The following is a 12097-nucleotide window of genomic DNA, read 5'->3' on the forward strand; positions in this document are numbered from 1 at the left end:
CTTTCTCTCTCTCTCTCTCTGTTCTTACTTTCTCTCTCTCTCTCTCTGTTCTTACTTTCTCTCTCTCTGTTCTTACTTTCTCTCTCTCTCTCTCTGTTCTTACTTTCTCTCTCTCTCTCTCTGTTCTTACTTTCTCTCTCTCTCTCTGTTCTTACTTTCTCTCTCTCTGTTCTTACTTTCTCTCTCTCTGTTCTTACTTTCTCTCTCTCTCTCTCTGTTCTTACTTTCTCTCTCTCTCTCTCTGTTCTTACTTTCTCTCTCTCTCTCTGTTCTTACTTTCTCTCTCTCTCTGTTCTTACTTTCTCTCTCTCTCTCTGTTCTTACTTTCTCTCTCTCTCTCTGTTCTTACTTTCTCTCTCTCTCTCTGTTCTTACTTTCTCTCTCTCTCTCTGTTCTTACTTTCTCTCTCTCTCTCTGTTCTTACTTTCTCTCTCTCTCTCTGTTCTTACTTTCTCTCTCTCTCTGTTCTTACTTTCTCTCTCTCTCTGTTCTTACTTTCTCTCTTTCTGTTCTTACTTTCTCTCTCTCTCTGTTCTTACTTTCTCTCTCTCTCTGTTCTTACTTTCTCTCTCTCTCTGTTCTTACTTTCTCTCTCTCTCTGTTCTTACTTTCTCTCTCTGTTCTTACTTTCTCTCAATTCAAAGGGGTTTATTGGCTTGGGAAACATACTATATGTTTACATTGCTAAAGCAAGTGAAATAGATAATAAACAAAAGTGCAATAAACAATCAAACACGAACAGTAAACATTACACTCTCTCCTTCTCTCTCCCGCTCTCTCTCTCTCTTTCTCTACCAGTCCTACATATCACGACGCCTCATAGGAGTGTTCAATCACACACAAAGCCATAAAACACTCTCTTTCAAAGCATTTGCCTGGTTCAAGGACACAGAAACTACAGTATATACGTATCTGTACCATCTGTTTGACTTAGTCTCTAGGGGCTTAGCACAAAACTACTTCTGTATGAAGTTTTTTGGAACAATCTGGCATTTATTTTCTTCTGAATGTTAAGTGCTTTGAGTTTTTTTTTTAACCGTTTGAGGGCTGTGCTGACCAAAAGTCGCTATGGCAACACACAGACTGCACCGGGATGATTAAAAGATGCCTTGAATAATGTGACTCGGCAGCTAAGAATCCGATGGGATATGATCTGGCTTTCTGCCCCTCACCACACATATACCTTCTCTGATATCTTTTGGTGGTTTGTGAAGAGAGAGAGAGAGCAAGATACATTATTCAGCCAAATCTGTAATGTGATTCATTAAAACTAAATGTCAGCCATTTATTCACTTTTTACATGTTGAAGTGGTTCTCTTTGGTGAGCTGTGATGCTGCTCTGTGACATGCAAGGTGCATCGGGTTGATATTAAAGGGAATTTGGTTGGTGTAACAAAATGATCCTCGCCCTGTGGGCTGGCTGGACAATCCACACACTGTTCCTCTGGACCTTTCCTTCTGTCATAGATAAAGATATCTCTCCCTGGAGAAATCATCTGAGGTGTCTCCACTAGAAAGCCCAGGAGACCCCTCATCTGGGGTAAGGTATCAGCCTCCAGGTTGAGCAGTATCACAAATATATTCACACATCTGACAGAGCTCAACTTGCCATCCTGCTGCTCTGGGAGCTCCTGATTATAGCTACAGCCTCACGGTTTCTGGGTTTACCTACAGCTACTGTTTGTGTCAGGTCTGAATGTGGATTGTTGTGTCAGGTCTGAATGTGGATTGTTGTGTCAGGTCTGAATGTGGATTGTTGTGTCAGGTCTGAATGTGGATTGCTGAGTCAGGTCTGAATGTGGATTGTTGTGTCAGGTCTGAATGTGGATTTCTGTGTCAGGTCTGAATGTGGATTGTTGTGTCAGGTCTGAATGTGGATTGTTGTGTCAGGTCTGAATGTGGATTTCTGTGTCAGGTCTGAATGTGGATTGTTTTATCAGGTCTGAATGTGGATTTCTGTGTCAGGTCTGAATGTGGATTGTTTTATCAGGTCTAAATGTGGATTTCTGTGTCAGGTCTGAATGTGGATTGTTTTATCAGGTCTAAATGTGGATTTCTGTGTCAGGTCTGAATGTGGATTGCTGTGTCAGGTCTGAATGTGGATTGTTGTGTCAGGTCTGAATGGGGATTGTTGTGTCAGGTCTGAATGGGGATTGTTGTGTCAGGTCTGATTGATTCAGTGCAGTTTTCTGTAGCATCCAGACACAGGTTGCTGCTGCTGCAGGCTACAGCAGAACAAAACTAGCTTTCATATAGCCCCAGGAAGAATCTCTCTCCTTATCTGTAGTGTGTCCAGTGTATAGACATATCATCCCTGCACTGCAGTGTAAGTGAATGACAGAATGGGACAGAGTAGGGGACATATCCTCAGTCTGGGTTTGGGCTGAGCTCTGCTGTGTGCTGGAATGATCTCTAACCCTGTCACCCTCACTGAGCTTCTCTGGGACATAGCTAGCCTAGCTATCCATGATGCTAATTCAATAAGGTTCCCAGTTAGCAGCACAGGCTGGTTGTCATGGAGCAGGACTACATTTGAGACTACTTTCTGCCTTTCTGCCTCCGAGTGGAAGCAGTGATTCTGCAGTACTGTTTTCTGTAGTGTGAGCCAGGTAGTGCTGGGGGACGGAAGGTGGAGAGAGGAAAATGCTGACTCACTCCCGCTCTGCTCTACAGTCTTGGTCCATCTCCAACTTAGTCTGCTTCAGTTAGGAAAAGTGGAGGACATGTCCCGGTTGTATTCCCCTTTGTTAAATGATACATTATTCCCCTGTGTTACATTATACACTATTCCCCTGTGTTACATTATACACTATTCCCCTGTGTTACATTATACACTATTCCCCTGTGTTACATTATACACTATTCCCCTGTGTTACATTATACACTATTCCCTTCGTTACATTATACACTATTCCCCTGTGTTACATTATACACTATTCCCCTCCGTTACATTATACACTATTCCCCTGTGTTACATTATACACTATTCCCCTGTGTTACATTATACACTATTCCCCTGTGTTACATTATACACTATTCCCCTGCATAATATTATACATTATACCTCTGTGTTACATTATGCACTATTCCACTGTGTTACATTATACACTATTCCCCTGTGTTACATTATACACTATTCCCCTGTGTTACATTATACACTATTCCCTGTGTTACATTATACACTATTCCCTGTGTTACATTATACACTATTCCCCTGTGTTACATTCCCTGTGTTACATTATGCACTATTCCCTGTGTTACATTCCCTGTGTTACATTATGCACTATTCCCCTGTGCTACATTCCCTGTGATACATTATACACTATTCCCGTGTTATATTATGCACTATTCCCTGTGTTACATTATACATTATTCCCCTGCGTTACATTATACACTATTCCCTGTGTTACATTATACACTATTCCCCTGTGTTACATTGTACACTATTCCCCTGCGTTACATTATACACTATTCCCTGTGTTGTTACATTATACACTATTCCCTGCGTTACATTATACACTATTCCCTGTGTTGTTACATTATACACTATTCCCCTGCGTTACATTATGCACTATTCCCCTGTGTTACATTAGACACGATTCCCATTCGTTACATTATGCACTATTCCCCTGTGTTACATTCCCCTGTGTTACATTATGCACTATTCCCTGTGTTACATTATGCACTATTCCCTGTGTTACATTCCCCTGTGTTACATTATACACTATTCCCTGTGTTACATTATGCACTATTCCCTGTGTTACATTATCCACTATTCCCCTGTGTTACATTCCCATGTGTTACATTATACACTATTCCCCTGTGTTACATTATGCACTATTCCCCTGTGTTACATTATGCACTATTCCCTGTGTTACATTCCCCTATGTTACATTATACACTATTCCCCTGTGTTACATTATACACTATTCCCCTGTGTTACATTATACACTATTCCCTGTGTTACATTATGCACTATTCCCCTGTGTTACATTATACACTATTCCCTGTGTTACATTATACACTATTCCCCTGTGTTACATTATACACTATTCCCTGTGTTACATTATACACTATCCCCTGTGTTACATTATGCACTATTCCCTGTGTTACATTATACACTATTCCCCTGTGTTACATTATACACTATTCCCTGTGTTACATTATACACTATTCCCTGTGTTACATTATACACTATTCCCTGTGTTACATTATACACTATTCCCTGTGTTACATTATACACTATTCCCCTGTGTTACATTATGCACTATTCCCTGTGTTACATTATGCACTATTCCCCTGTGTTACATTATACACTATTCCCCTGTGTTACATTATACACTATTCCCCTGTGTTACATTATACACTATTCCCTGTGTTACATTATGCACTATTCCCTGTGTTACATTATACACTATTCCCATTATACTGTGTTACATTATACACTATTCCCTGTGTTACATTATACACTATTCCCCTGTGTTACATTATACACTATTCCCTGTGTTACATTATACACTATTCCCTGTGTTACATTGTGCACTATTCCCTGTGTTACATTATACACTATTCCCTGTGTTACATTATACACTATTCCCCTGTGTTACATTATACACTATTCCCTGTGTTACATTATGCACTATTCCCCTGTGTTACATTATACACTATTCCCCTGTGCCTGATTAAATAATGTCACGCTCCGATGGGAAACAGTGATTCAGTGAAGGTGTTGATGGCTGCAGATAATGAGTGATGTGACACTGCCATTGGGCTCAGGAGGGACTGAGGTGTGTTTGTCTTTGAGCCTCAGGGACTGTTACCGTGTGCAGTTTGGGATATATTGAATGTCTGGGTGGCCTGGCACACATTACCCAAACAACTGCTAATGTGCTATCACCATTGCCATTTCTATCTGTCCTAGAAGTCATGGGAAGTTACTTATTTCAAAGCTACGAGGCATTGGGCTGTGGTCTGACGTTGTCCTGACATTGCCATCATGTTGTTCTAATGTTATTCCAATGTTGTTCTAAACTATTTCTTTCTCTGTGTTCTTCTCCAGTCGGACAGCAACACCAGCTTCCTGCGAGCGGCGAGGGCGGGGAACATCGACAAGGTTCTGGAGTACCTGAAGGGTGGAGTGAACATCAGCACCTGCAATCAGGTAAGAGACTAGTGGACAAACAAACAAACACACACACACACAAGGAAACACAGGTGAAGTCTGCCTGTTCACATGTCCCCATTCATCAATACCTGAGTGGTTACAGGACAAGTCATTTGTTTGTTTTGATAGTGCTCTTCTTTGGTCTCTGCGGCTGTGGGTCTCTGTGGAGCCACAATGTCTGCCAGTCCTCTTCCCAGTCACCCAGGCAATCAGCCTCTCCCATCTCCTACCTTCTCTTCAATAACACATTTAGCTCTTGCAATCGTGTGTTTGATCATAAGTCTTAACGCCAATCCATCTACAGTGACAGGGTGACCTTGGTGTTGCTGTTCTGTCTCTGTCCATAGGGAGGAACTATATAGCAAAAATATTTTGCTCTTTGGGAGCTATGGCAACCACATAATGTGTGTAATGTGCTCAGCGTGGATTGAGCTGTTAGTGATTAATTACAAAACATTTGACTATTTGGCTGTAATAAAAATCACTACACTCTAGCACTCTACAATTGACATTGTTCTCAGATTAAGAGAGGGATTGGCCCAGTCTCCTGAGCGCTGAGTTTTTGCGGTTCACTCTGAAATGTAATCATTGTCATCTTGAAGGGGACTGTCAGCGTGATTACATTAGGAGTAAAGAGCCTCTGTCATCCAGGCTTCATTATTAAACAAGGTTCTACTTTAAGGTAACACTGCTATGTCTGACAATAGCTTTGACCAAGCGAATTTTGCAGGGGAAATGCAATGTGCTTTTGCTTTTTGCTACCGCTAATATTGACATTGACAAGTCAATGAATCAATAACGTCGAAATCCATTACTCTGAGTCCATCACTCTGGCCTCTCATGAATTCACCATGCATCTCCCTCAGGTAAAATAAACAGAACGGTAAATGTATAGATGGAGGGAGGGTTAAAAGAAGACACGAGGGTAGGGGGAGGAGTGAGTCTCTCTCTCTGTATCTCTCTGTACCCCTTCTCTCTCTCTGTATCCCCTTCTCTCTGTATCCCCCTCAATCTCTCTCTCTGTATCCCCTTCTCTCTGTATCCCCCTCAATCTCTCTCTCTGTATCCCCTTCTCTCTGTATCCCCCTCAATCTCTCTCTCTGTATCCCCTTCTCTCTGTATCCCCCTCAATCTCTCTCTCTGTATCCCCTTCTCTCTGTATCCCCCTCAATCTCTCTCTCTCGCTCTGTATCTCTCTGTATCCTCTCCCCTCGCTCTGTATCTCTCTGTATCCTCTCTGTATCCCCCTCTCTCTCGCCCCTTCTCTCTGTATCCCCCTCATCTGTATCTCTCTGTATCACTCTCTCTCTCGCTCTGTATCTCTCTATATCCCTCTCTCTCTCGCTCTGTATCCCTCTCTCTCTCTCCTCTCTTCTCTCTCTCTCAATTCAATTTCAATTTAAGGGGCTTTATTGGCATGGGAAACATATGTTTACATTGCCAAAGCAAGTGAAATAGATAATAAACAAAAGTGAATTAAACAATTTTAAAAATGAACAATAAACATTACACTCTCTCTATTAGTTTACTTCTATACTGATCTATCTATCTATCTTACCTCTATATTGATCTATTATCTTACCTCTATACTGACCTATTATCTTAACTCTATACTGATCTGATATCTTACCTCTATATTGATCTATTATCTTACCTCTATACTGATCTATTATCTTACCTCTATACTGATCTATTATCTTACCTCTATACTGGCCTATTATCTTACCTCTATACTGGCCTATTATCTTACCTCTATACTGGCCTATTATCTTACCTCTATACTGGCCTATTATCTTACCTCTATACTGACCTATTATCTTACCTCTATACTGACCTATTATCTTACCTCTATACTGACCTATTATCTTACCTCTATACTGACCTATTATCTTACCTCTATACTGACCTATTATCTTACCTCTATATTGATCTATTATCATACTTCTATATTGATCTATTTTCTTACCCTAGCTCTCCTCTACCTGTATCCTCTCTGGTCTCTCCCCTCCCTCCCCTCATCCAATGCCCGGACACCCTCACCCCTCCCTCTCTATCCATAGTCCGGTCGCCCCTCCCTGGAATCTGTTACCGTAGAACAGTGACCTTCACACAGTGACCTCAACAAATGGGAGAGATAGGAACTGCGTGAGTGTAAGGCAGAGACAGAGATGGAGAAGAGACAGGACCCTAATTCACTAACATCCCCTGTGGGTTCATATATCATTTGACAGGTAGAATCAATGGATTGACAGCTGTGAATGTGGAATCTGATGGTCTAGTTGGTATCAGTTAGCAAGCTGGAACAATCTTAAGGTGTTCTGTATTGTTAAACCCTCATCTACATGTATTGGCAATGCAATTTTGCAAAGTGGATCACAGTGAAAAACAATCTGTGTCAGTCATCCTAGCAACCTGCAAGCGCAAGTATCTACAGTATGTCAGTCATCCCTAGCAACCAACAAGCATTCCACCACCCGCATACAAATGGCATTGCTATACGGTAATGATAACAGCCATGTACTGTATGTCAGGGAGTGTATTTGACAGCTGACAGATAGATAGTGGTTGTTACTGTTTGCATGTGGGGCTGAAGCCATCTGATCATCCATCCCCTTGACCTTCATCAGTGTCCAAGGCCTCCTCATGGAACCAGACTACTACTACAGTACACTACCCTACACACCTGTTCCCCCTGTTCCCCTTGTTACCCCTCTTACCCTTGTTACCCCCGTTAGCCATGCTCTTAAATGCAAGTAAAACTAAATGCATGCTCTTCAACCGATCGCTGCCCACCCGTCCAGCATCACTGGATGGTTCTGACTTAGAATATGTGGACAATTACAAATACCTAGGTGTCTGGTTAGACTGTAAACTCTCCTTCCAGACTCACATTACGCATCTCCAATCCAAAATTAAATCTGGAATCAGCTTCCTATTTCGCAACAAAGCATCCTTTACTCATGCTGCCAAACATACCCTTGTAAAACTGACAATACTACCTACCTATCCTGGACTTCGGCGATGTCATTTATAAAATAGCCTCCAAAACTCTACTCGGCAAATTAAATGGCACTGTCTATTACGTTTTGTCTCCAAAGCCCCATATACTACCCACTACTGCGACCTGTATGCTCTCGTTGGCTGGCCCTCGCTTCATATTCGTCGCCAAACCCACTGGCTCCAGGTCATCTATAAGTCTTTTCTAGGTAAACCCCTGCCTAATCTCAGCTCACTGGTCACCATAGCAGCACCCACCCGTAGCATGCGCTCCAGCAGGTATATCTCACTGGTCACCCCAAAACCAATTCCTCATTTGGCTGCCTTTCCTTCCAGTTCGCTGCTGCCAATGACTGGAATGAATTGCAAAAATCACTGAAGCTGGAGACTAATATCTCCCTTACTAACTTTAAACATCAGCTGTCAGAGCAGCTTACAGATCATTGCACCTGTACATAGCCCATCTGTAAAAAGCCCATCCAACTACCTCAACCTCATATTGTTATTTATTTTTTTGCTCCTTTGCACCCCAGTATATCTACTTGCACATCCATCTCCTGCACATCTATCACTCCAGTGTTTAATTGCTAAATTGTAATTACTTCACCACTACAGCCTATTTATTGCCTTACCTCCCTAATCTTAACTCAAATGCATACAATGTATTTAGATTTTTTTCTATTGTGTTATTGACTGGATGTTTGTTTATTCCATGTGTAACTCTGTGTTGTTGTATTTGTCGCACTGCTTTGCTTTATCTTGGCCAGGTCACAGTTGTAAATGAGAACTTGTTATCAACTGTCCTACCTGGTTAAATAAAGGTGAAAAAAAACTGTTACTCATGTTACCCTTGTAACCCCGTTACCCCTGTAACCCTGGTCCTACTGTTACCCAGTTACCCCGTTATCCTGGTCCTCCTGTTACCCAGTTACCCCTGTTACCCTGGTCCTCCTCTTACCCAGTTACCCCTGTTACCCTGGTCCTCCTGTTACCCAGTTACCCCTGTTACCCCTGTAACCCTGGTCCTCCTGTTACCCAGTTACCCTTGTTACCCTGGTCCTCCTGTTACCCAGTTACCCATGTTACCCTGGTCCTCCTGTTACCCAGTTATCCTTGTTACCCCTGTAACCCTTGTTACCCCTGTTACCCGTGTTACCCCTGTTACCCTGGTCCTCCTGTTACCCAATTTCCCCTGTTACTCTGGTCCTCCTGTTACCCAGTTACCCCTGTTACCCTGGTCCTACTGTTACCCAGTTACCCCGTTACCCTGGTCCTCCTGTTACCCAGTCACCCCTGTAACACTGGTCCTCCTGTTACCCATTTACCCTTGTTTTCCCTGTTACCCTGGTCCTCCTGTTGCCCAGTCACCCCAGTTACCCTGGTCCTCCTGTTACACAGTTACCCCTGTTACCCTGGTCCTCCTGTTACCCAGTTACCCCTGTTACCCTGGTTCTCCTGTTACCCAGTTACCCCTGTTACCCTGGTCCTCCTGTTACCCAGTTACCCTTGTTACCCCTGTAACCCGTGTTACCCCGTTACCCCTGTTACCCTGGTCCTCCTGTTACCCAGTTACCCCTGTTACCCTGGTCCTCCTGTTACCCAGTTACCCCTGTTACCCTGGTCCTCCTGTTACCCAGTTATCCTTGTTACCCCTGTAACCCTTGTTACCCGTGTTACCCGTGTTACCCCGTTACCCTGGTCCTCCTGTTACCCAGTTTCCCCGTTACTTTGGTCCTCCTGTTACCCAGTTACCCCTGTTACCCTGGTCCTACTGTTACCCAGTTACCCCGTTACCCTGGTCCTCCTGTTACCCAGTCACCCCTGTAACACTGGTCCTCCTGTTACCCATTTACCCTTGTTACCCCTGTTAACCTGGTCCTCCTGTTACCCAGTCACTCCAGTTGCCCTGATCCTCCTGTTACACAGTTACCCCTGTTACCCTGGTCCTCCTGTTACCCAGTTACCCCTGTTACCCTGGTTCTCCTGTTACCCAGTTACCCCTGTTACCCTGGTCCTCCTGTTACCCAGTTACCCTTGTTACCCCTGTTACCCGTGTTACCCCCTCCTGTTACCCAGTTTCCCCGTTACTCTGGTCCTCCTGTTACCCAGTTACCCCTGTTACCCTGGTCCTACTGTTACCCAGTTACCCCGTTACCCTGGTCCTCCTGTTACCCAGTTATCCTTGTTACCCCTGTAACCCTTGTTACCCCTGTTACCCATGTTACCCCGTTACCCTGGTCCTCCTGTTACCCAGTTTCCCCGTTACTCTGTCCTCCTGTTACCCAGTTACCCCTGTTACCCTGGTCCTACTGTTACCCAGTTACCCCGTTACCCTGGTCCTCCTGTTACCCAGTTATCCTTGTTACCCCTGTAACCCTTGTTACCCATGTTACCCCGTTACCCTGGTCCTCCTGTTACCCAGTTTCCCTGTTACCCTGGTCCTCCTGTTACCCAGTTACCCTTGTTACCCCTGTTACCCTGGTCCTCCTGTTACCCAGTTACCCCTGTTACCCTGGTCCTCCTGTTACCCAGTTTCCCTGTTACCCTGGTCCTCCTGTTACCCAGTTACCCTTGTTACCCCTGTTACCCTGGTCCTCCTGTTACCCAGTTACCCTTGTTACCCCTGTTACCCTGGTCCTCCTGTTACCCAGTTACCCCTGTTACCCTGGTCCTACTGTTACCCAGTTTATCCCTGTTACCCTGGTCCTACGGTTACCCAGTTTATCCCTGTTACCCTGGTCCTGCTGTTACCCAGTTACCCCTGTTACCCTGGTCCTACTGTTACCCAGTTACCCCTGTTACCCTGGTCCTACTGTTACCCAGTTACCTCTGTTACCCTGGTCCTACTGTTACCCAGTTACCTCTGTTACCCTGGTCCTACTGTTACCCAGTTTATCCCTGTTACCCTAGTCCTCCTATTACCCAGTTACCCCTGTTACCCTGGTCCTACTGTTACCCAGTTACCCCTGTTACCCTGGTCCTCCTGTTACCCAGTTACCCTTGTTACCCTGGTCCTCCTGTTACCCAGTTACCCATGTTACCCTGGTCCTCCTGTTACCCAGTTATCCTTGTTACCCTGGTCCTCCTGTTAGCCAGTTACCCCTGTTACCCTGGTCCTACTGTTACCCAGTTACCCCTGTTACCCTGGTCCTACTGTTACCCAGTTACCCCTGTTACCCTGGTCCTACTGTTACCCAGTTACCCCTGGTCCTCCTGTTACCCAGTTACCCCTGTTACCCTGGTCCTACTGTTACCCAGTTACCCTTGTTACCCCTGTTACCCTGGTCCTCCTGTTACCCAGTTACCCTTGTTACCCCTGTTACCCTGGTCCTACTGTTACCCAGTTACTCTTGTTACACCTGTTACCCTGGTCCTACTGTTAGCCAGTTACCCCTGTTACCCTGGTCCTACTGTTACCCAGTTACCCTTGTTACCCCTGTTATCCTGGTCCTCCTGTTACCCAGTTACCGTTGTTACCCTGGTCCTCCTGTTACCCAGTTACCCCTGTTACCCTGGTCCTCCTGTTACCCAGTTACCCCTGTTACCCTGGTCCTACTGTTAGCCAGTTACCCCTGTTACCCTGGTCCTACTGTTACCCAGTTACCTCTGTTACCCTGGTCCTCCTGTTACCCAGTTACCCCTGCAACCCTGGTCCTCCTGTTACCCAGTTAACCCTGTTACCCTGGTCCTACTGTTACCCAGTTACCTCTGTTACCCTGGTCCTCCTGTTACCCAGTTACCTCTGTTACCCTGGTCCTCCTGTTACCCAGTTACCCCTGTTACCCTGGTCCTCCTGTTACCCAGTTACCCCTGTTACCCTGGTCCTACTGTTACCCAGTTACCTCTGTTACCCTGGTCCTCCTGTTAGCCAGTTACCCTTGTTACCCCTGTTACCCTGGTCCTACTGTTACCCAGTTACCTCTGTTACCCTGGTCC

At 44.6% G+C, this 12097-nt stretch overlaps 1 protein-coding gene across 1 annotated transcript in view; it reads left to right on the forward strand.

Moving 5' to 3' along the window:
• The window catches only part of LOC112214895 (ankyrin-2-like), a 192760-nt gene that overhangs the window by 68576 nt on the left and 112087 nt on the right, over window positions 1–12097 (forward strand). Inside the window, 1 exon segment of the mRNA XM_042298414.1 lies at window positions 5060–5161. Within this exon segment, the coding sequence (XP_042154348.1) occupies window positions 5060–5161 (102 nt within the window).

Source organism: Oncorhynchus tshawytscha, linkage group LG15 (assembly GCF_018296145.1).
Source record: "Oncorhynchus tshawytscha isolate Ot180627B linkage group LG15, Otsh_v2.0, whole genome shotgun sequence".
In the NCBI taxonomy this organism is placed as follows: Eukaryota; Metazoa; Chordata; class Actinopteri; order Salmoniformes; family Salmonidae; genus Oncorhynchus; species Oncorhynchus tshawytscha.